Genomic DNA, 25676 nt, shown 5'->3' on the forward strand with positions numbered 1-25676 from the left:
TACCCGAATCCCCCTCCTCTCCCACCTAGCAAAAATCCCAGAGGAACTACCCACTACAAAAGTTGATTCACGACGTATAGCCGCCAAAGTAGAGGCCTCCCTCCCCATCTCCCAATGCCTCCTCATCGAACCCCACAGAATAATTAAATGCTTAAGAAAAGGGTTCTCCATCCCCCGCAACCGATCCCCAGTTGACAAAGAACTCCATTCCAGCAGGAGAGCCCATCTTTAAAAACAGCCGCACCAGCGGCGTGCAGCCTTTTGTCGCCGGCCCTCTGCACCGAGGAAAGGCGCTTGGGAGCCCTGCTCCGCCCCCCTCCCGATCCAGCAAGAGAGCCATCTTTAAAAACAGCCGCACCAGCGGCGTGCAGCCTTTTGTCGCCGGCCCTCTGCACCGAGGAGAGGAGCGTGGGAGCCCTGCTCCGCCCCCCTCCCGATCCAGCAGGAGAGCCCATCTTTAAAAACAGCCGCACTAGCGGCGTGCAGCCGCTCGGCGTGCCGACGAAGGCGCACGACAAAGGCGCGTGCGCCTTAGCGAAGCGTCTGTGCGAGGCGCCTGAGGGGAAGCACAATACTTTTCAATCAGGTAACCAAACCCTCAACACTTAAACCCTCAGTGACATTGGCCAATATCCACAATTGGGCCACCTCACCAAACCGGTGCTGACACAAACTGGTCACCTTCAGCGGAAAACTGGAACCTCCAATCCAGACAGACCTACGCATCTATCAACCCAGGCATTTCCAGACAAATACTGTTTTGTTTTTCTCCCTGTCACCCTCCCTCTCCCTAATCTCACCCACCTTCCCCCTAGAACCCTCCACGCCTCTTCCTCTTAATCAAGATAATCCCCTCCTCCCCACCGGAGATCTGAGCCATGGCTCTACCAAACTCCCATCAATGCGCACTGTTGCTCCTACTCTATCTTGTCTGCATCAGAATCTGTACAGCCAACCCTATACCCATCTCCAATACCAATTCACTACACTTCACACCGCGAGGCCAAGCCCAAGCTCCCACCATTCCCACCATATAAACCATACGACCACCCAGAGGTAGGTCCACTTCCTACCCCAACGCCACCGTCCCCCCACACTCCTTCCAAGCCCTGCACCACAAAACAACGGTCACTAAAAAAACTACGAGGCTTCTACCTAAACATAAGATCGATGAGGAACAAATCCATCTTGATCAAGGATTGGCTGAACGAAATTAACCCGGACTTTTTTCTACTCACAGAAACCTGGCTACTGTCAGATAGCGACATCATTATCAAAGATTGTCTTCCCCCAGGCTTCAAGATTCTAACTCTAGCCAGAACCTGGGGAAGGGGAGGAGGATTAGCAATAATCTACAGAGATTACTTAAATTGCACCGTTCTTAACTCTGAATCCTCGCCCAATTTAGAGATATTATCAATATCGCTAACCTCAAAATCCCTAACAGCCTCCCTGGCAACTATTCTGTTCTATGTCCCACCAAAAAAATGGAACCTAGCCAAGGAGGACTTCGCGGAATTTTTAATAACCAACTCACTAGCAAGCCCATACAACTTACTATGTGGTGATATCAATATTCACCTAGAACAAACAGACCAACCAGAAATATCAGATTTTTGGTCACTCATCTCTCAATTAGGCTACTTCATACCACCCCCAACCAAAACCCATCAAAAAGGTCATCAGTTAGACCTGGTGACTTTCTCCTCTAAAGAACCAATCAACCCCAAACTCTGCTGGAAAGAAGATAACTGGTCAGATTCCCTATGGTCTGACCATAGACTATGTAACTTCACTATTGACTGCCAGCAAAGACCTAACATAAACAATAAAACAAGAACTAATAAAACCCACACTTCCAGAGGTAAGATCGACCCACTAGAATTCTGGTCCCACTATGAGAACATCACTATTCAGAATGCAGAAACAGATCAATTCATGTCCTCATGGACCAAAGACAGCACTAACATTCTAAACAAAATCGCCCCCTTAAAAACCCGCAGAATTAGAAACATAAATCTAGAGGGATGGTTTGATTCTGAGCTACTACTGCTAAAGAGAGACCTAAGAAAGTCAGAAAGATTATGGTCTAAATCTGGTACTCAGGAGCACAGGGTTGTGTGGAGATCAAAAGTAAAAATCTACAAAAACCTCACCAAGGAAAAACGAAAAAATTTCTACGCCCAAAAAATAGGAAACGTGACAAACAACAGTAGAAATCTTTTCAACCTGGTCAACGACCTCTACAACCTTGAGACACTCACTGACACCCGGGAGGAATCCACTCTAACAGCCAGCACCCTAGCAGACTTCTTCAATTCCAAAATACAAAAATTAAGATCATCAATAACGCCCCCTGCCAATCCCCACGAGTACTTTCCTATCCTCAATGACACAAATACATCCAACTGTGATCTAGGGTCCAGAACCGACCTAAGTTGGAACTATTTCACAGCCATAGACTGGCAATCCTTTAACAAATACTACAACAAATACAATAACTCCTACTGCAGACTGGATACGTGCCCCCCAAATGTCATGAAAACTGCCCCAATCCACTTCAAAGCCAACATGCTGACATGGGTCAACGCTCTACTATCCGCCGGAAACTTCCCAGCAGAGCAAGGCCACATCTTGATAACTCCAATTATAAAAAACTCAAAAGAACCTCCCAACATCCCATCTAATTACAGACCTATCGCCAGCATCCCGCTAGTCACCAAAATAACCGAAGGGGCAGTAAATGCTGAACTCACCACATACCTGGACAAATTCGACATCTTACACGACAACCAATCAGGCTTTCGCTCTGGCCACAGCACCGAAACCATCATAGCCTCTCTACTCGACTATCTGCACTCACTCTTCAGCCAGGGTTCCAGCGCCCTAATCTTGCAACTTGACCTAAGCAGTGCTTTCGACCTAGTCGACCACACCACTCTCCTAAACTCCCTTGCGCACATCGGCATCTCCGGACAGGTTCTCAGCTGGTTCAACGGGTTTCTAAAAAATAGATCTTACAGAGTGATCAAGAACGACTCTTTCTCCCACAGTTGGGACAATTCTTGTGGTGTTCCCCAGGGCTCACCACTATCCCCCACCCTATTCAACATCTATCTCGTCTCCCTGGGAAACCTCCTGCACAGCTTCAAGCTCAAATTCTTCATTTACGCAGACGACATCACAATAATCATCCCACTAACCAGTTTCACCCTAGAGCTGCTTAACTCTATATCACACCTACTCAGGCAGATAGAACTCTGGATGCTATCCTATAGATTAAAACTAAACGCTGACAAAACTAAATTTTTCCTGGCCTCCCCCAACGATAAAATCAAAGATACCTCAATTCAAGTGAATGGATCGGACTTCCCCCTAGAACAAACCCTAAAAATACTAGGAGTCACCCTAGACAAATATCTTTCCCTTGAGAAGCACACTGATCTTACCGTCAGGAAAAGCTTCTCAGCGCTCTGGAAACTCCACACCATAAAAAAATACTTTGATGACAACTCATTCCGACTGTTAGTACAATCCTCCATTCTCAGCATCCTCGATTATTGCAACATCATTTACCTAGGCTCCATGAAAACCACCAGGAGACTAAAACTGATTCAGAACACGGCCGTCCGCCTTATATTTGGCCTAAACAAATGGGAACATATCACCCCTTACTACCATAAACTGCACTGGCTACCATTCGAATCCAGAGTACTGTTCAAGTTCGTATGCCTCAGCTACAAAACGGTGTTTGGTCTATCCCCAAGCTACCTCATCCCCCACTTTAAATTAGATCACAACAATAAGAACTCTCGCAGAATTCATCTATTCGCCTTCCCCTCCCTAAAACTATGTCAACTCAAACGATTCGTCGACAAAACCTTCTCCTTCCAGGCGGCCAAACTAAACTCATGGCTTGCCCAAATTATACTTGATGCCCCCACTTACCTGGACTTCAGAAAAAAACTCAAAACTCACTTATTCCATGGACAGAATCCCTAACACTGCCACTCGCTCCTTCTACTCCCTTCAATACACATGAACCTCCACCTTCCCCTCCTAATGTACCCTCCAATCCAACTAACTTCACTGACCGGTATTTTTCTCTCCTATTGAACACGCTTGTATATTCCTATTGTACTCCATTGTATATTCTGTCAACTTCATTGACCTGTACACCCCAAAAAAATGTTAATTCTTGTCAACTTAAATGACATGTTCATTCCAAAAAATGTTAATTCCCAATGTTATTTTCTTTTGTAATATTATTAATTGCTGTGAACCGCCTAGAACTCTCTGGGTATGGCGGTATACAAAATAAAGTTATTATTATTATTATTTCCAGTCTCGCCGAGGCTGCTGCCCAACCCAAAATTGTTCCATCTGCACCCCCAAATTAACCCCCTCCAAAGACCAATCCAAAATAAAACGAAGCTGAGCCGCCTGATAATACCAGAGAAGATTCGGTACCGCCCTCCCACCCTGTTCTCTAGGGGCCCACATAACCCGTTTAGACAACCGAGAAGCTTTATATCCCCAAATAAACCTGGAGAAGGTTCTCTGCAAACTTACCAAAAGGCCCCTGGGAAGAGGAATAGGCAGCGTTTGAAATAAAAACAACCACCGGGGGAGGATATTCATTTTCAACACCGCTATTCTCCCCCACCAGGACAACCACAGCCCTTTCCACTGCTGAAGATCTCGTCTCACCTGTACCAAAAGCGGTCCATAATTAGCTGAATAAAGGTGAGTCAAATCCTTAGTAATCTGAATTCCAAGATATCTAAATTTCTCCCTCGCCAATCGAAAAGGAAAGCCCCGTAAAATCCCCCTTTCTACCCCCTCTGCCAAGTTGACATCCATCAATTCTGTCTTATCCATATCAACTGTAAACCCTGCCAAGCCCCCATACATTCTAAACTAAACTAAACTAAACCTTAGGTTTGTATACCGCACCATCTCCGTATGCGCAGAGCTCGGCACGGTTTACAGAGGTTGAGAGGAAAGGAACTACAAAGAAGGGATATAGGAGAGGGACTGAGAAGATAGAGGGGCAGGGTACTAGAGAACGGGAGGTGATTAGATTTTTGAGAAGAGCCAAGTTTTCAAGCGTTTACGGAAGGATTGGAAGGAGCTAGAATTTCTGAGCAGGGATGAGAGGTTGTTCCAGAGTTCCGTGGTTCTAAAGGGGAGGGATGTTCCAAGTTTTCCTGCGCGGTATATACCTTTTATAGATGGGAAAGATAGTTTCAGTTTTTGGGAGGGTCTAGAAGAGAGCGGGTTTGAGGAATTCCAGAAGAGTGGGATAACGGGAGGAAGGACGCCATGTAGAATCTTGAAGGCTAAGCAGGCACATTTATAGAGGACTCTGGAGTATACTGGGAGCCAGTGAAGCTTGGAGAGGAGTGGGGAAACGTGATCGAACTTGCCTTTTGCGAAAATAAGCTTGGCCACGGCGTTCTGAATTAGCTGAAGTCTATGGAGGTTTTTCTTAGTTAGGCTTATATAGATGGAGTTGCAGTAGTCTAGTCTAGAGAGGATGGTGGATTGAACGAGGATGGCGAAATGAGAATGATGAAAGCAAGATCTTACTTTCCTCAACATATGGAGGCTAAAGAAGCATTTTTTTACCAGGGAGTTGAGGTGATCGTTGAAGGAGAGAGAGGAGTCTGATGCCTAGGACTTTGCTTGAAAACTCAAGCTGAAGAGTGGGGCCGGAAGGTAGAGGGATGGAGGTGGGTAAATGATCTGAAATTGGGCCGAGCCAAAGTAGTTTGGTTTTGGACTCATTCAGTTTCATTCAGTTACATTCGAAAAATATCCAAAATAATAGGAAGAGTACCCTCCGGGTCCCGAATATACAACAGGATGTCATCTGCAAAAAGTGCAATACGATGTTCATATGCCCCCACCTTAACCCCCTGCAAACCAGGATGCATATGGATTGCCTCTGCAAGAGGTTCAATAGACCAGTGATTCCCAACCCTGTCCTGGAGGACCACCAGACCAATCGGGTTTTCAGGCTAGCCCTAATGAATATGCATGAGAGAGATTTGCATATGATGGAAGTGATAGGCATGCAAATTTGCTTCATGCATATTCATTAGGGCTAGCTTGAAAATCCAATTGGCCTGGTGTTCCTCCAGGACAGGGTTGGGAACCACTGCAATAGACAATGCAAACAACAGAGGGGACAATGGGCACCCCTGCCTTGTACCTCTGCCGATATCAAAAAATTCAGTATAGGACCCATTTATTTTAATACACGCCTTAGGCCGAGCATACAAAGCTCGAACCCAGCTACAGAATACCTAAGCCTACTTTAACCATAACAGCCCAAAGAAAGTCCCAAATGACCCTATCAAAGGCCTTCTCCATGTCAATAGCCAGTACTGCTATCCCCTCCTGTAAGCGCTGGGCCTCCCACATCACATGCAAAGTACGTCGCACATTATCTCGCACCCGACGCCGATGTATAAATCCCGCCTGGTCTACATGAATAATCTGGGGCAAAACACGAGCCAACCGCAGAGCCAACACCTTAGCTATAATCTTAACATCCAGATTTAAAAGGGAAATAGGTCGATAAGCCCCACAAGTCGTCACGTCCTTTCCCGGCTTGGGTAAAGAAGTAATACCTGCATCCCCCATAGAGCCTGATAACGGGCCACCAGTCCAAACCCCATTCGCCACTCTGGCCAATAAGGCACTCAGTGGGTCCTGGAACTTTTTATAAAACAGACCAGAGAACCTGTCGAGTCCAGGCGCCTTTCCAGGTTTTAAGCCTCTGATCACCCCTCGCACCTCGGACTCAGAAAAGGCCTGCTCCAATCTGTCACCCCTCGTATCTTGGACTCAGAAAAGGCCTCCTCCAATCTGTCATATTCCATCTGAGACACCCTGGGTAAAGCCAAGCCATCTAAAAAATCACCCAGATGGTCCCCCAACGAACTAGACAACCCTTTATATAAATCAGCATAATTCAAAAAACAGGTCTGTATATCAGAATCCGTTCGAGATATCCTCCCACCACTCCCTTTAATTGCCTGAAACATATGTACTGATCTATATTTGCGCAGAAATCTCGCCAACTGAGCCCCAGATTTGTTTCCATATTCAAAAAGACTCTGTTTCAATCTGGCTCTCATGAAAGCGACATCCTCCAACTGAAATTGCTGCAATTCGACGTACATCCCTCAATTTACAATCCACTGCTGGATCCAACGTGTCCTTATGAGATAACTCCAAGCGCAACAACTCTTCCCTCAAATATAAAGTCTGCTCCCCTCTACATCTTTTTTCCCTCGCTCCCCATTTAATCAAGACTCCCCGCACAAATGCCTTCAGGGCATCCCAAAGAATCCCATCCCCTACCTCTCCGTATCATTTTCAACCAAATAGCGGTGGATAGTAAATTAAACCTCCTCCAGCACTTTGGGATCACCCCAAAACGATTCATTTAATCTCCAAAAAGTACACCCTTTCTGCTTACCAAACTCCGTCCAGGACACCCAAACCGGGGCATGATCAGAAATCTGAATACCCCCAATTTCTGCCTCCTCCAGGTCTCCCCACAAATTCCGATGAGACCATATACTATCCAGTCTGATATAACTGCTATTATCATGGGAATAAAAAGTATAATTTCTCTGAGTAGTATGTGTAGTTCTCCAACAGTCAAAAAAATTCACCTTAGACATTAAATCCAAAAAAGCTTTCCAGTGAGACTTAGCATATCCCGATCCCCCCCTAGAATGATCCAAAAGAGCATTAGGGGTCACATTAAAATCACCCCCCACAAATAGAACTCCCCGAACAAATTCCAACAAAGGCGCCTCCAAAGAATGATAACAAGCTGCTTGTTTAGAATTGGGACCATAACTATTGACAATAGTAAAGGACAGGAAATATTTCTTTACTCAATGTGTCCCAAGGGGACAGGGAGGATGAAGTAGCGACTCCTATCCCCCCTCACATGCCACACAACATGTGGAACATGGATGCTCCTCAGCCTGCCATTCACCACAATTAGGGCATGAATCCCAAGTATCCTGATCTGAGGGGTCCAGCTCACCTTTTAATTAAAAACAAGGTATATTGAGGAAGCTTTTAATTCCCAAATCAGGAAATCCAAGATGGCTGCCGTGGCAGCAATTTTAGCATTAAAACAGCCCAGGGAAGCCACACAATTTTTTTAAAATAGTGATTTTGGGATTTTTGAGGTGGGGGGGGACCTAGCACTAATTGCAGAAACCACTAAAAATTGATTTTAAGGACCTCCCCCAAATCGATCTGCCAGGCTGTCAGCCTGCTACTTACTGTGCCATGATGGGAGCTGCAGAATGGAAGCTGTAACAGCTTACAGGGAAATCCTCTGCCTCAACAAGCCTGGAATCCAGACTGCTTATTTCTTCTAATTGCCTCTTGGGCCTGATGCACCGGCTGGAGACCTCAACCCCCTTTGTTAACCCATACATGCTAAACAAGGGGTAGGGTGGAATACAGTCACCTCCAGTCCTAGAGGAAAGCCACCACGGAGTCATGCAGCCTGCACTCAAACCTACTAGTGGATGAACCTAGGGAAAGCTATGCTCCCAAGGGAACGGTCTCTGAGCTCGCCAGCTTAAATGCAGGCTGTTCAAAGTCTGTGCTCTCCTACAGCACGAAAAAAAGCCTAGTAAAAAAGAGCGGAAAACTACTGAACTTAAAGAAAAATAAACACGAGCAATAAAAGACAAGCTCCTACTATCTCACTTGCAGGAAGACAACTGAGGAATTGGAGGACAGCCCAGAGGTAAGAGAGGAGGAGCAAAGTATGCAAATTAAGCTTCCTACAAGATTTCTTGCAAGAAGGGATTGACTACTTGAAGGTTCAGGAATAGAGTTGGGTTGTTAGCAACATCACTTACCATTCAGCAGTCAGGCTGACCTCTTTAAAACAACATTTCTAAGTCTAGAGTGCAGTGCTTGAGAGGTGCCAAGATTTTGGTAACTCCCTTTCCACAGCAAAAGGAAAATCTCAGTTTCTTGAGTGCCTACCTTTTCCTCATGCTGCTGTTCTAGTTGCATGAATTGACACTGATGCTCTGTTGCCATCTCGGACATTAGACTTCGATCCTCGAAGATAGTTTTCTGCAGGTCTGCACAGAGAGCATTACTCTGCTTCAGGGAACTCTCCCACTTACTGCTCTGCACTTTGGAAGAAACCAGCTGCAAAGAAGAAAAAAAGACAGCAAGAGCAAACAAATTGAGTCTGGGCAACATAGCCTGTATTCTGGACTAAAATGTTATGGAAGGATGTTTCTCATATGCAGAGACTAAAGAGAACTGATTTTTAGGCTTTTTGACCCTTTTGCTCTAATCTGAATAGTCTTCAAATGTGTCCCCCCCCCACCTTCTAATGCAGTTGTTGGTGAATCCTTCCTCACATTGCAACCCTTCAGTCAGTACTGTTGGCACATGGCTAGATCTCATCTTAGAGCTTTGACTAGCATCTTCACAGCTTCTGCTGGCTCAGAAACAGAACCTGGGTTTTCATCACTAAGACACTGCAGCCACCCTAATACTACAGCTCAGAATTCAGTGGACTGAATCTCAGTATGTTTCAGAGATCATTAAAGACAAGTTAGCAGAGTGAAGGGTGTGTGTGTGTGTGCTGGAGCTTGTCAGTACAAAATTGCATAACTTATTATGTTACCTTGAGATCTACCAGTATGCAATTAAGTACCAACTAGCTCCTCCATTTTCATTCTGTTCACCTGGCATGGTGTCTCCTATCTTAAGTAGGACAAATGAATGCCCTATATGCCCACATCCTTTGTGTCATATATTTGGAATAGACTTTATAAACTGCTACATGTGCCACCCCTTAATTTTGGGGCTATTTTTACTTCTTAACCTCTGGTTCCCTTGATCACAAGCCTTGGTTTTAACCATGTCTATCAGTGAAATTCTCAGTCTTGTGTGTCTTGACTAGAGTCAACAGTAAAGAAGGGACTTGTGTATCTGCAGAAGACAGTCTATGAACAGCAGTAAGATGGAATCTGACTGTCCAGCAAAGAGCCAGCAGGGGAAAAGCATGTGATTTGGCAGAGTAAAAGCACAGTATAAAACCCCAAATCTGTGGTGCACACTTCTTCAAAAGAAAGATGATGACAGATAAAGACTATGGGCTCCTTTTACAAAGCCGCGCTAGTATTATAATAATCTTAGTTATAAATTCTGGTGGAATTCATTGTGTCACATTTATAAGATGGAAAGAACAATTGCTTTGCAGAAAGGGAATTATAATAATTTTATAAAGATCTGGGGGCCATTGGCAAATTATTGTAATGAGTAGACATCATTTTCCACTGACAGTATATTTATACATTGGAGGGAGGGGAGATGGTATGAAATTTTATTTAAAGGTTAATAAATAGATAAGATTACACTATTTATATGTTATTTTTGATTGGAATAATTGAGGGGAGGGTGGGTGGGAGGGGAATAAATTTATGTATTTACGATGATAATAGAAGGAAATTCAAGTGTTCTGTAAATGTTTTAAATGATGTAATGTTGTGCACTTGTAAGATGAAAAATGAATAAAGAATTTTTAAAAATAAAAATACAAAGCCGCGCTAGCGGGTTTAACGCGTGCGACTTTTCATCACAAGCTAACCCCTGCGCTGGCCGAAAAACTACCGCCTGCTCAAGAGGAGGTGGTAGCGGTCAGCAGTTTAGCGCGCGGTATTACATGCGTTAAACCGCTACCACGCCTTCGTAAAAGGAGTCCTATGTCTTATCTAGTCTGCCCTACCATATGAAAGCTCCGTTAGGAGGTTATTTTATCCACCATTCTTTATTTCCTCAGATTACTCTTGAATATATCCTCTTTCATTTTCATCCCATACCTCCTTGTTCCAGAACTTCCTTTCCATTCAAAGGGGCTCACCTCTTGTGCATTTATATCATGAAGGTATTAAACTGTTTTATCATACTCCCTTTCTCCTGCTTTTATTCTAATGTATACATCTTGAGATCTTTTAAGTCTATCCCCATGTCAGCATTGGATCCCCAGCAACATAAATAATTCAAAAAGCAATTTTTGGAGCCCCTCTGGGGAAGACTAACTATTGAGTAAAGAACACACTAGTTATTCTAAAGAACTTGCTAGTTACATAAATCAAAATAAGGAAAACAAGAGCAAGCTTCTATTTTCCACACTAGATAAGAGCAAATAAAAATTAGAAACTATGAAAGGATAATGTAGACAATCAGATTTAGAGTGTTACAATAGAGAAGTTACTTTATATACTTGAATATAAACTGATTTTTGAGCCAAAAAGAGGCCCAAAAAATGGGGGGCTCTGTTTATATTCAGGTCAGCGTCCACCCGCCTCCTCCCAGACATGTTGCAGGCCTACCCTGGGCCTGCTGTAAGCCTTCGAGGTCCCGCAGTGGGCCAGAACAGTAGGGAGCCCTCCTGCCTTCTGATCCAGAGACACATTCCACCTCCCAGACTTTTAAAAAAAGCTACCTTTAAAGCCCTGGTGGTCCAGCAGTGAACCAGGGCAAGAGCAATCTTCCTACACTCCTGCCCTGTGCAGAGCCACTATATGAAATGGCTGCTGCTAGTTCTCACGACAACCTTGCGAGACCACGAGAACTCATGGCCGACATTTCACTGCTGGACCACCAGGGCTTTAAAGGGAGATTTTGTCAAAGTCTGAGAGGTGGGATGTGTCAGAATTGGCCAGGACTGGAGGTGGAAGGGATTCCTCCTGTCTCAACTCACCACTGGACCACCAGGGCTTACAGCAGGACCGGGGGAGGCCTGCAAGGCATCAGGGGAGGAAAAGAGGGAGGGGGCTGGGTGCAGAGCCTGGCAGGGCACTTGAATATAAACTATCAATTTATAATCGAGTCAACCTTTTTTCCTCCTTTTTGGTGGAGGTGGTAGGGGTAGATCACCTCAGTTTATATTCAGATCTGTTTATATTTGAGTATATATGGTAAGTGAAGAAAAGTCTCAGATGACCGGGCTATTATCAGAAGCCACCTATCTACATGCAGTAGAATCTGTCTGGTATGCAATGCCCAACTCCTCTTACCTCTCCGATGAGGTACTTAAGGGCACATTTTGATTCAGGAATGGTGGCAATCATGTCCCAGCGTTGTTTCACTCGATCTTCACAGTCTGCATCTAGCAGCTTCTGTTGTAAGTCAGCAATCTGTGCACTCCTTCAGAGGGAGGAAACATTGAACATAAGCCATGAATGCCTGGATACAGGGACAACTTAATACCCATCCCATACCCATCTAGGAAAGATTAGGTTCTTATCTTGGCTAATCTTCTTTCTTGTAAATCCACACTTTATTCCAGGACCAGTGGGATATTTCTCTCTACCCGCCAGGTCTTTGTAGGAAGCCTCAGAAGTTCAGAGACTTAAACCCCTCCCCCTCATCACTGAGCCAGTATCCAGCTTCAGTGTCAGTATAAAAGCAACCAGGAACATCTATAGAGGACAACAACAAGAGAGGGAAATGGGGAGAAATCCCCAACAAGTAAATCAATTCTGCTCATATCAACAAATCAAACATTGGAATTGGACCCCGAGTCAGAAGATCGGGAGAAAGGGGCAATGGGAGAGGATGTGCCATTAGCAGATGAACCAGATCCGCATACCACAGTTGCCTAGGCCAGTCTGGAGCCACTAGGATCACGCAGTCTGCATGCTGGGCAATCTGAAAAACTGCTCACCAGAGGCCATGGAGGAAAGACATATAGCAGGCCATCCAACAGCCAAGCCTGCACCAGAGCATCTAGCACTCGGCCTGGCAATCCCTGCACCGTCTGAAGAACCTTGGTGCTTTGATGTTGACACTCGTGGCCATGAGGTCCATGATCAACCGACCCCAAGCCTGAACAATGAACTCAAAGGCTTCCAGCCTGAGACACCACTCGCCGCAATCCAGCACATGATGACTAAAGCAATCTGCCAGGACTTTGTCCATGCCGGCAATGTGGGAAGCCGAGATGTCCCGAAGATGAGCCTCCACCCATTCCATGAGTAGAAAGGTCTCCAGCACCACCAGATGACTCTTGGTGCCCCCCCTGACGATTGACATAGGCTGTCGCTGTGGCATTGTCTGAGAGAACTCAGACTGACTTTCCCTCCAGCAAGGACTGGAATTCCACCAATGCTAGCCAAATGGCTCTAATCTCAAGAACATTGATTGACCAGGACAACTCCTTCGTTGTCCAGCTGCCCTGAGCTGCGTGACCGAGACACTAGACTGCCCGACTGAGGAGACTGGCTTCTTTGAGCAGTCCACTGGGGCTGATTGAGACTCACTCCCTGAACCAGATTGGAAATATGAAGCCACCAGTTGTGTGCAGTCCTGTAACTGACTTGCTAGGAGCAGCTGTAGTTAATTTATTCACCTGCAGCCATTCCAGCAGAAGCTTACGTGATTGCAATTCTCTCAGGCTAGCCCCTCCCCCCTCTTTATTGTTTCTTTGTTTGTCCTTAGACCTGGGAAAGGAGGACTAGAGGCTAGATTGTGTTTTAGGAGCCCTCCTAACCTGGATTCCTGCTGGTGGCAAAATCTTTATTTTAGGAGGTGCTGGCTTCAATTCTTGGGATTTTAGACGTGACAGGTGCCTACCTGTCACAATACAAAAAGACGGATCCCGGAGAACTCTGTTGATACCTTTGAGACCCAAAAGGGCTGAAAAGACCCCTCTTTCTTGGGCATCACAAAGTAAATGGAATCCTGCTGGTGCAAATTCTCCTGAGGAGGCACTAGGACTACTGCTTTGAGGTCCAGCAACCTGAGCAATGTCTGCCAAAACTCCCTCTTCTTCCATGTTGCCTGACAAGGAGAGGAGAGGAAACAATCTGGGAAAGGAAGTGAAACTCCAGAGCATAACCATGCCAAAACACCTTCAGGACCCTCTGAACCATTGTGAATTTGGCTCATCCCCGGCAAAACTCCTGCAACCAGGCTAGGACTGCAACTCATGTGTTGAGAAGAAACGTCCTCTGGAAGGAAAAGATGTCTCATACTGTCCAGGGCATTATTTACAAAATCCACTCAAACAGCCCCAGACAGAACCATCACGCAAAAACCTGGCAAGGTCAGTCCTCCAGTGGGTTTTGTTTTTTAACGTTACTGAGGCACATTAGACACACTCAAGGCTGAAGCAGCATACCCAACTCCTCTCTGAAGAGAAAGGAGCCCTAAAAGGGAAAACTCACTAAGCTTAGCCTTAGATGCTGCAACCACAGACTATCCCCGAAGCCACAGGATATAGCAGGTCATCACACCTGGAGCCATGGACTGGACTAAACTAAACCTTAAGTTTGTATACTGCATCATCTCCATAAAGATAGAGCTCGATACGGTTTACAAGTAATTCAATAAATGAGGGAAAGACATAAGAAATTAGAGGTTAAGAAGAGGATAGCTAGCTTTACATTTTAAATAGATAGCTTTACGTTTCAGAGAAAAGCCAGGTTTTCAGATGCTTTCGGAATAATTGGAATGAGCCTAGGTTCCACAGCGGGGCAGGGAGGTTATTCCAAAGTTTAGTGAATTTGAAGAAAAGGGATTTCCCTAATTTACCTGCATACATGACGCCTTTTAACGAGGGGAAAGATAGTTTGAATATGTGGGAGGATCTGGTAGTGTCAGGTCTTGAAGAATTCCAGGATAGTGGGATTAGGGGAGGAAGAATGCCATGTAGGATCTTGAAAATTAGGCAGGTACATTTAAAGTGAATCCTAGAAATCACCGGAAGCCATTGAAGTTTTGACAGAAGCGGGGCAACATGATCGAATTTGCTTTTTGCGAAGATCAACCTAGCAGCAGTGTTCTGGATCCACTGAAGTCTTTGAATATTTTTCTTGGTTAGACTTAGATAGATGGAATTACAATAGTCCAGTCTGGAAAGAATGATTGATTGTACAAGGTCAGCAAAATGTTGTTGGCGGAAGCAGGATCTTACTTTCCTCAAGATGTGAAGACTAAAAAAACATTTTTTTACCAGAGTTGAGATGATCATTAAAGAAAAGTATAGAGTCAATAATGATGCCCAAAACTTTGCTCAAGAATTCGATCTGCAATGTGGGACCAGAAGGTAGTGGAATGAGCGTGGGTAACTGATCTAATTTTGGGCCAAGCCAGAGTAGTTTTGTTTTGGACTCATTCAGCTTCATTTGTATAGAGAGGGACCAGGATTGGAGTTTCGTTATGCAAGCTGTTATATTTTCGGTGAGGTTCGAATCTATCTCAAGAAGGACAAAGATGTCATCTGCATATGTAAGTAGAGTTTCAAAGGGAGATAGATGGAAGAATTTCAAAGAAGACATATAAATGTTGAAAAGAACCAGGACTGAGACACCCAACAGATTATACATGGCATCATAGAGATAAGACGATCCCAGATCAATTTTAAGAACTTCCTGATCCACGAAGGACCAGTCAGCCGATGCGCAGTCAAGAACTCTTTCAGACCACCGGACCAAAGCCCAGATCACCAGACTGCCACAATTCGCTGTCAGGGCAGCCACCTCAAAACAGAGTGTAAGCAAAACAGCCATCTTATAGTCCTGAGGATCCCCTCAGGACCAAGCCGTTCACCGGCACGGAATGTCTGCACACAAAATGCCGAGACACTGCAGGAAATCATAAAGTTATCTCTATCCCCATCTGGAATGGGGTAAATGGTAAAGTCTGGCCACGGACCGCGGCAATCAATCGCGTCCAGAACGTTCCACAGAGCTTGCCCTACATCCCGAATATCCTGATGCATAGGGAAAGAACGGGATGCTGACCAGAACCCTCTAAGAAAAGGATCGAACTCGAGGGGGTCCTTAGCTGCCTCTTCAAAGTGTAAAACTGAAGACACCTGAAAAACGAGCTGCTGCAACTCTTCCCGAGGAAAAAAAAAAAGCGCTAACTGGTGCCTCAGAAAAAAAAAAAATCTCTATCCAAAATATCAGTCCCCCAATGGATCTGGAAAATCCTCCCCAAGATCCAAGTCCCCACGGTTGCTGAGACGATGGCCGAGGGGCTTGGAATAGAGGCAAACTTTGCAGGAGACTGAATGGGGCGACTGTGGAAGGGAAATATTTCCCTGATGACCCCGGGAACCGAAGCAAGACCACCGCCTGTAAATAAGCCATGCACATGACTAACATCAAATCAGGGCTCAACAACTCTGGTGGCAATCTAGAAATCATAGCATGAGCAGAAGACACATTTAACCTTTTCCTATCGTAATAAATTTTATGTTACGCTGGTTCCAATCATAATTATTTTAGCAAAGTTTTGTATTATTCACCGTTACCATTTACGGCAATTGTAAATACAATGGCCCAATAGATGGGACAAATGATAAGTAGAAGGTGTACTGTATGTCCTATGCCATGGGACATATGATGGCAACGACATTTTTTGGAATGTTCCGTCATCCGGGACACACGATAGGAAAAGGTTAAGACCTGTTCCTGTCTCTATGATATGAGCAAGGTCACCTGAGGCAGTGGGCAAAATGGACACGTTTCCCACCAAAACTGAGGGAAGCACCATCCCTAAACTGGCACCCAAAATCAAATGCTGCACCGAAGCCAAACTCGACCCCGCTGCAATAGAATCAACACCTGTAGCCCGAGCCAACAAAAGAAACCCCAGCCTCACCAGCGGTCCGCAAGTCCAAATCTGCCAGACCGTCAGCAGCTGAAGAAAACCTCAGCATGGATGGCAGGTGAGGCTTGGGTGTCACCAGCATCTTATGCAGTGCGCGTGTGAAGGGGAGCCAGACACACGACACTTGAAACCAGGTCTCCCTCGAGGCAGCCAGAACATTTTGTGCACCCGCCAGCCACATCCACCGCTTAGTGCTCACATAAAATGCACTTGCACTGCTTTTTTGAAGCACTCATAATAAATGCGCCAAACACTCACGTACAACATCGTACAAAAACGACGGTCTCGGGACCACTTTATGCTCTATTTCTTGTGTTTTGTTTTGGGTTTTTTTAAAAACTTTTCACAGCTGTTAGATAGCTCTAAGTCTAATAGATGTTGGCACTGTAATCTGGAAGCAGGGACTCTTGATCATTTTATATTTTTCGACACCGTTCTGTTTGGTATATCTATGAGGAAAAAGTCAAATTTCGTCATATAATAACAAATTGTTGTTAATCATGACAGGGGTCGCCATTCAGCATATTACCAATAATTGGAAAAACTATTCTAATCTTAATTATACATTTTGGTGGAACTCGTTATGTCATATTTATAAGATGGAAAGAGCAATTGCTACGCAGAAAGGGACCTATAATTTTATAAAGATCTGGGGGCCATTGGAAAAATATTGTAGTAAGTAGACATCACTTTCTATGGGAGATTATAGGGGTAGGGGGTGGTAATAATAGCTTGCATTATATTTTTTAATTATAAATAGAATATTATTTTATGTTCAGCTTTTGTTTAAATTATTTTAAGAAGGGAGGGAGGGGATATATATTTTTGTTCTAGATGACATGGTAAAGATTTTCAAGTGTTATATTGAAATTATAATGGTTGTATTTCTGTACACTTGTTGTATGATTTAAAATGAATAAAGAATTCAAAAATAAATAAATAAATAATATATATATATATATATTTTTTCTGCCCCTGCATCATGGCCTTTTGGAATTCAATTTGGTCTCAAATTGTTTATTAGAAAATCATGTAGTTTTATCGTATGACACAATTTTATTTGGTCTCACTACACTTTCAACCTGGTTTACAGCACAGCACAACTACTCATGAAAGATCAGCAGAGTCCACAAAGAGAAGTACTAAACATTCCACAGGCATAGAGTTCCAGAACAAGGCAGAAAAACCCACAATTCGCACATAAGCAACGCTTCTTCTGTGAAAATTATTAAGAGGAGGAAAAAGCCTCAGATCCCCCCCTCCACCAAACTGAGAAACTCAGGTTGAAAACAGGTGGAGTTTTACAGGGTGGAATAAAGTCACTGGCATAAAAAACCTCCTCAATAATATTTCAATAGAGAAAAGCCTTGTGCAATGCAAGTGGAATACACTCTGCCTTGTATCAGGACCCTATGATCTGAAAATGATTTGAAAAGCCAAATTCTATTGAGTAAACAGAAAGGCACCGCACATCGACGGTGGCCAGCGTTTCGCTAATTATAAGCTGCCTCAGGATGTGAAGTCACAGTCAATCCTGCAAAACACAAAGTTATATATGATCAAATACTTAACGTTTGAAGGATAGTTGCTCAAACCTCTCAATGAAATGGACTGGACACTTTTCAACGTACTCTCAAATCAACTCCTCGATCAAACATGGTGGTTCCCCAAACACAGAGAGTAGATTATGCCCCGCCTATTTAAATCCCATTGGTTGTAGTCACATGGGACAGAGATAGAACAGGATTGGATAAAATCCTACATGTTGAAACCTCTCCCGAAAGTGTAGTGAGATTATATTGTTTGTTTTTTCGAGGGGCTTGTGTTGTGTTTACAATTTTATTTGGAACATCTATGAGAATAAAAAGTCAAATTTCAGCAAATAATAAACTTTTATTAATAATGACAGGAGTTGCCATTCAGCATATCACCAGCAATTGGAAGGATTACACTAGACTTAATTACACCTTCTAGTGGAAATCACTATGCCATATATATAAAATGGAAAGAATAATTGCATTACAAAAAGGGAACTATAATAATTTTAAAAAGATTTGGGGGCCATTGACAGCATATTGTGATGATTAGACACCCTTTTTTTTTTTTTACAAATAGTATGTTATAAGAATGGAAAGGGGGGTATATTCAAGTTTATTAAAATATTTGTTATAGCGCTTATTCAAATTTCTAGGTGGTGTACAGCAATAATAAAAGAAGGAGTCTTTAAAAGTAACAAAACATTTTGGAATTAAAATATTGAAAACAAGACAGTTAATTAGTTAGATTGTGAGCCTTCGGGACAGTAAGGGAATTTTTTAAGTACCTTCTTACTTCTCAATTATAATCTTAATGTATATTTTCTTCAAACCGCTTAGAACCTAACGGATGTAGCGGTATATAAGAAATAAATTACATTACATTACATTAATTTAGTAGACGTTGACAAAGAACAAGTAAGTTAAGTACACACAAATGGGAAAGAGGGAAGAACTACAGTATCTTTGAATATAATATATGTATAATATGCTTGAATTATATTATTGGTGGAAGGGGAGGGTGGGGGAGGGACTTAAATTTATGTATTTACAATGATAATAGAAAGATTTTCAAGTGATTTGTATGAATCAATTGTTGTATTATTGTTCACTTGTTGTGAGATATAAAAATGAATAAAGATTTGGAAAAAAAAAACTTCTCACAACTGTCTCAAATTAGAGCAAACCCCACATGGCTCTCTAAACTGTAATCAGTGTCAGTATCGGTGGCAAGGCGTACAGTTGAAGCTCCTCTAAACACAGAGGAGCTGGGGGGAGGGACACGACCCTTTCGAGTGTTTTCGGTGGTGGCTCAGGTCACTAATCTTACCTCTTTGTCCTCTCTCTCAGATGGACATCCTTCAGGACAACCCATCCAGGACAGTCATGCAGCATCTTTTTGATTCCGCTGCGGTGGGAATGCGGCAGACATTTCCTTTGTGGACTGGGCATGTCATATCACACTCAGTCAGGATCCTGAGGAGGTTCTCCTTTGGGACCTCGACTTCCTGGTTTTTGGGGTGATTTTTTTTTGGCAGCCGCACTCTACGATATCTTGAAAGAGTTTTGCTTTTTCAGTTTCTGCAAGAAGAATATTCTATATTCACCAGTGGTCGGGCAATTCTTCATCTAAGGCTGCGCTGAGCAAGTTGCCTTTTAAAGGTTCACTCTTGTTTGGCCAGGGTTTGGATGACCTTATGGCCGGTGTGCAGGACCTTAAGCCTAAGGTACTTCCTGACTCTACCTTACCCGACCAGGGGGACAGAGCGTATGCTGGAACCCCTACGGTAGGACAGCATTTCGAAGCATCCTCCAGACCTCACTTTGCAGGTGCAGTGCGCCGACAATCTTCCAACTTCCACCCATCTGTTCCTCCCAAGAGAAATTTATGATGCCAGGTCTCTGCCGAAGCCCCCCTGGTTCGGGGGGGTGGGTGGGGAGGAGCTTTCGGCCTTCCTTCCAGACTGGCTAAAGCTAACCTTGGACTAGTGGGTCCTAGAGGTACTCGGGGAGGGCCTTCGACTACAATTCTTCCGGCCCATGCTGACTTCTTCCTCTCCTTTTCTGAGGGAAACCGGACAGGGCCGACAGGGTGTGCGTTACGGCAAGCCGATTATTGCATCTGGCGGCCATAGAACTGGTCCCAAGGGAAGACTTGGGCTCTGGAAGATGCTCAATTTACTTCATCATATTGAAGAAAGACTCCAAAGATTGCAGACTGATTCTGGACCTGAAAGCAGTAAACACATTCCTGTGGGTTCCGCGTTTCCAGATGGAAATGGTGCATTTATAATGGCAGCAGTGGCGCCCAGGAGTTTTTGGCTTCCTTGGTTCTCATGGATGCATACCTCCACATCCCGATGTTTCTGGATCATCGGAGGTTCCTGAGGTTTCATGTTCTCAGGAGGCATTTTCAGTTCGCGGCGCTGCCTTTTGGTTTGGTGTGGGCACCCAGATCATTCAAAGTCATGGTGGTGATGGCTGCTCATCTGCGATCACTGGGTGTAGCTTGTACATCGGTACCTTGACGACTGGCTGATCAGAACTCCCTCGATGGTGCAGGGCCGCTTGGCTGGAAAGTCTCGGATGGGTGATCAATCTAAAGAAGAGTTGTCTCGAGCTGACGCAGATCTTGGGAGTACCTGGGAGTCCGGTTATTTCTTCCAGAATCCAGAAAACAAACTCAGAAGTACGATTTGGGACAAGTTTCCGGTCCCAGCACCGACAGCCTGGAAGTATCTGCAGATGCTGGGTCTCATGGTGGCAACCATAGATGTGACGTCCTCTTCAGTTATCCCTTCTGACATAGTGGTATCCCCAGAGAGATGCGCTGGAGGTGAAGCTGCCTTGGTTAGCTGCGGCGCGCAGCTGTATGCTGTGGTGGTTGAACCCGATCACTCTGCACAAAGGGCTCCCTCTAGTCTTGGACTAGGTGACCCTGTTTACGGATGCGAGTCTCTCCGGCTGGGGAGCAATTTGCATGTCGATACTGGTCCAGGGCTCCTGGGTGGCAAGTGAGAGCAGCTGGATGATCATTCGACTGGAGCTGCGAACGATCCGGTTAGCTCTCCTGAGCTTTCAAGGGAGTCTCCACCGGAAGGCCATCCGTGTTCTCGAACAATGCGATGTCTTGTCGCCTATGCCAACCGTCAAGGGGGCATGAGGAGTCCCCTGCTGGGCTCTTTGCTTGGATGGAGCATCATCTGTTCACTTTGTCTACAGTTCTTGTGGCAGGTATCGACAATGTTCAGGCAGACTTTCTCAGTTGTCAGACTCTGGACTAGAGAGAATGGTCCCTATCCGGGCTAGCATTCGAGGCCAAAGTGCGCCGCTGGGGTCGTCCCACCTTGTATCTGATTGTGTCTTCAAAGCACAGGATGGCAGATGGCTTCTTCAGCCGCTGATAGGTCAGCAGCGCAGGAATCGACGCGTGGATTCAACCTTGGCCCAGTACTTCTGTACATTTTTCCCCGTGGCAGCCGGACTTAAGAACCTGTGCACCATCTGATCCTCTCTGGGAATCTCCGAGATCCGCTAAGCTAGCCACATCAGCGGACCCCGCCGAACAGCTGTGTGACAGCAATGGCACAGAAATTGACGCAGGCACCGAGGCAATAGCATGGAGCTGCTGCTGGCTTTCAGGTGGACCAGCAAGGGAGCAAATGGACATGCTGGAATCCAAAGGCTGAACAGACTGCTGCACTGGAGTCTGAGAGGGAGATACAGGCTTAGTTCTCTTTCTCATGAAAGCCTGATCCATCATACCCACAAATTCTGGCAGAAAATAGTCCCTGGCGACCAGAGCTGATCTGCGGGACTCAGATTTGGAATGTTTAGAAGACTTGTGTGATTTTTCCTCGGAATTGCGCTCTACCCCTTTGTGGATGAACCAGGGGAAGAGATGGCTCCCAATCCTGGAGACTCGATCCAATCTGCAGGCTGTCTAGAGGGCTTACTGCAGTTTAAGCTTACAGAGCACCCTCCAGAAGCAGACAAAATTTAAAATGTCTGCGATCTCTCGCTGAAGGATCACTCCCAAAGAGTTGATCCGCAGCACTTGGGCAAACCTGTGGATCAAATCAAATCAAAACTAGAAATTGAATTGAAAAGAAATCACAAGCAGAAGAAACTGATTTCACCGATGCAGCGAGGCTGCAGGAACAAACTGAGCATGACAGGAAGCTAACAGATAGCCTAGAGGGGAGGGAACAAGTTTTAGTAGCCCTGCAGCCGAGGCTAAAGAGGATGCAAGATCCCATGAGTTCAGTCTCCAGAGGGATTGTACAAGAACTGCCTCTGCAGGAGAGACTTTCCACCTCAGGCAATCATCCTCACATGTTTTTTTAAAAATTATGTTTCTACGGTATGTATTTTAATGTAAATACTTGTTAATAATATTTATGTATTTTTCATTTTCTAAATCTCTGACTGCCAATTGGCCAAAACATGGTCTATGTTCGGTCCTTCAGTAAACTTGCTTGCATCATCCTGTTTCATGAGGCCAGTTGAATTCTAAAGACATTACATTGAAGTCCACAAGAATCTGTGTCCTGGGAACAAATAGTAAACACTGTAACTATCTGTAGTTCACTGTAACTCAGGCTCCAGAATAATGGTTACTCATTTGATAAGATCTCAGACATTATGTATTTAAGTGTAGACTTGTCCGTATCACACCCAACATGAAGAGTAGCTAGTATGTTAAAATAACAGGCCCCATACTTACCGGAGCTCCATTTCAGTCACCAGACTCTCTATCTGCTTGGCTGTAGATGTATCCTCGTCTTCAATATTTGCTAGTTCCTTCACAGTATATGTGCGCCTCTGAAAGATACCACACAAAACTTTAGGGGAAAAGTTTAAAAGCAGAAAGTAGCTACACAACTGTAACAATACCCAAACTAAAACGGACAACCACATCACTGGGCTTACGGACTCCAGGCTATGAGAAGATACCCTGCTGTTTAAAGCAAGGGCTGGGGGGGGGGGGGGGGTCTGAATTCTTAGACCAAAAACCTGTTTTTCTTGAAGTGAAGAGCAGATAAAGTGAACATTTGCAGATCAGCATCAAGAAAAACCAAAAAGTCACTCACTTAACAGGTGAAACGACCAGGTCCCAATTTGTATTAGCCTTGGCAAGTTCTGCTGTCCTCACTACAGATGCATCCGGGGACACCTCTTTAGAAAGAAATCACACACACACACACAAATATGCAAAGGGATCTCTCTTTTATTCAGAGTACTGCATGCATATATATAGCATTTCACATGGGTCAGTTTTTTTTTAGCATATGACTGTAGGAAAGACCATATATGGTAACAGGATACATAAAAGCAACTAGAAAAAGGTAGCAAACATAAGGAGGGGGGGGGGGGAAGTTTCCATCTATGGTATATAATACTGTCTTGTCTAAAGTCCAGCAATGCTTCTTATCTAAGTCCTGACGCACAGCACAGGATGTGCACAAGATGTGGGGGTAACCTTGGCAAAACTAATCAGCTATAGAACAGAAAAAGAAAAGACCTTGTGGTCTCTTGACAAACAAGAACTGTTTCAGCAGTTTTTTTTATATGTTACACAAGAAGGAATAGAATAGACTTACAAGAGGTATATGCCCCTTCAACAGGTATGCTTCAAAAAACACAGATCAGTCCTCACACAGATGACTTCAGATGAAAGCAAGGCCAGAGTGACACTATGCTTCCAGTACTTTCTGGTATGCTCTATTCAGCCTAACCGAGATGTACCAGGTTTACAGCTATAATTCAGAGACTTGTACAATTCAACAGATAAAGCTTGGAAAATGTCAGCTCCTTGGAGAGGGTTCTGCAAGTACCAATACCCAACTGCCCTTGAATATTGTTACAAGTAAGAAATGTTACTTTCTCCAAAGATAAGCAGAATAGTCACAAGGGCTATGGAGTCGGTAGATAAATCCTGCGACTCAGACTCCAAGTACCCAAAATTGTCTTAGATTCCAACTCTAAAACCCTGATAGCCACATGTAAATTCTTAGTTACAGGCTGCACAAGTTCTAGTCTATGAACCAGAGTACGATTTAGGCTGCAATAGTCAATATGATTCAGGACCAAAGCAAAAGCAAGAATTTTTAGATCACTCAAGTCACCAAAGAAGCCACTACAGAGCCAAGCAGCTGCAAATAGTTCCAGACTCATTTGTGCCTATCACATACAGATAGGCTCATGTCATATACAAGGGAATGCTGAAAAGTTCTCAGCACAACCAACTTCCTAAACGCTGAGCATTATTTTGCCACAGGAGCTGAAGAGTGTTATTTTAATTTGCAAAGTGTCAATTTGCAGAATCATAATGCTATATTTTGACATTGTTTAAGATCATTGATTGAACCATTACAATGAAAAGTGTGGAATTTTCAAGCGAAGAACTATGAGTCGTCATGAAGTTCCTATTCATGAAGAAGTAAACTCCAAAGAAAACCCATAAATTTATGATGCAAATATTGAGTGACAAAGAATGACAAGAGATTGTTTCCTGTGGTTATCTGCGGGGATGGGAATGGTGATGAATTTTGTTACTGTGTCATTCTCTATGTCATAATGCCTCATTTCACCAATGCCTAAGAGCCAGCGTCATCAGTGATTGTCTTATACTTAGCTCACATAAGAACATAACAGCCCATACTGTAACAGACTGAAAGTTCATCATGCCAGTATCCCATTTCCAACAGTGGCCAACCCAGGCTCCAAGTACCAGGCAGAACTCCAAAGAATAGCAACATTCCAGAACTGAGATTATGATGTCATAATGCCTCATTCCACCAATGCGGTTCGAGAGAGGAGTCGTGGCGGCGGCTTGAGCATAAGCGCGATTGTTGTCCCCCTACCTAGCTGCGAGGCTGCGGCGGCCTTCCTCACCCGGCTCTCACGGCTGGCAGCCAGCGAACCCTAATGCTGACATTGAATCCAAGTAAACAACCGGGACTGCCTAAAGAAACATGGTAATCATATTCTGTCCTGAAAGCCCCCGTCGCAGCTCCTTTCTCGATCCTGCTGCGGTTCGAGAGAGGAGCCGTGGCGGCAGCTTGAGCATAGTGCACAGTGAGAGCCAGGGGCGCGCATGTGCAGTCGTGTTTCCGCGACGGATCAGGGAACACAACTTTTGAGTGCGCATGCGCGGCCTAGCATTTTATTATATTAGATGTACAATCTTGCAGAAGGGGAGCTATACAAAGCTTGAATCATTTGAATAAATCCCGGACCAATACCAAACCAACCAAGTGCTTGATACATAAAAGACCATTCAACTCTGTCAAACGCTTTTTCCGCATCTAAAGAAATGGAAAAAAACGGATCTGCAATTTCTTTAGATAAATTTAACATATGAAAAGCCAATCTAGTATTATCAGAGGAGTGTCTTTTTGCCATGAAACCAGTTTGATGCATATCAATGATAAAAGGGAG

General features: G+C 44.3%; 1 protein-coding gene across 3 annotated transcripts in view; it reads right to left on the minus strand.

Annotated features, from left to right (window-relative positions):
• KIF4A (kinesin family member 4A) overlaps nucleotides 1-25676 on the minus strand; it is a 303471-nt gene that overhangs the window by 53955 nt on the left and 223840 nt on the right. For all 3 annotated transcript variants that reach the window (XM_033944715.1, XM_033944716.1, XM_033944717.1), the window contains exons 22-24: nucleotides 22960-23057; nucleotides 12096-12225; nucleotides 9040-9210 (exon numbers count right to left, since the gene is read on the minus strand). In XM_033944715.1, coding sequence (XP_033800606.1) covers nucleotides 9040-9210; nucleotides 12096-12225; nucleotides 22960-23057 — 399 coding nt within the window. The remainder of the gene's footprint in view (nucleotides 1-9039; nucleotides 9211-12095; nucleotides 12226-22959; nucleotides 23058-25676) is intronic.

Source organism: Geotrypetes seraphini, chromosome 5, assembly GCF_902459505.1.
Source record: "Geotrypetes seraphini chromosome 5, aGeoSer1.1, whole genome shotgun sequence".
NCBI classification, from domain to species: Eukaryota; Metazoa; Chordata; class Amphibia; order Gymnophiona; family Dermophiidae; genus Geotrypetes; species Geotrypetes seraphini.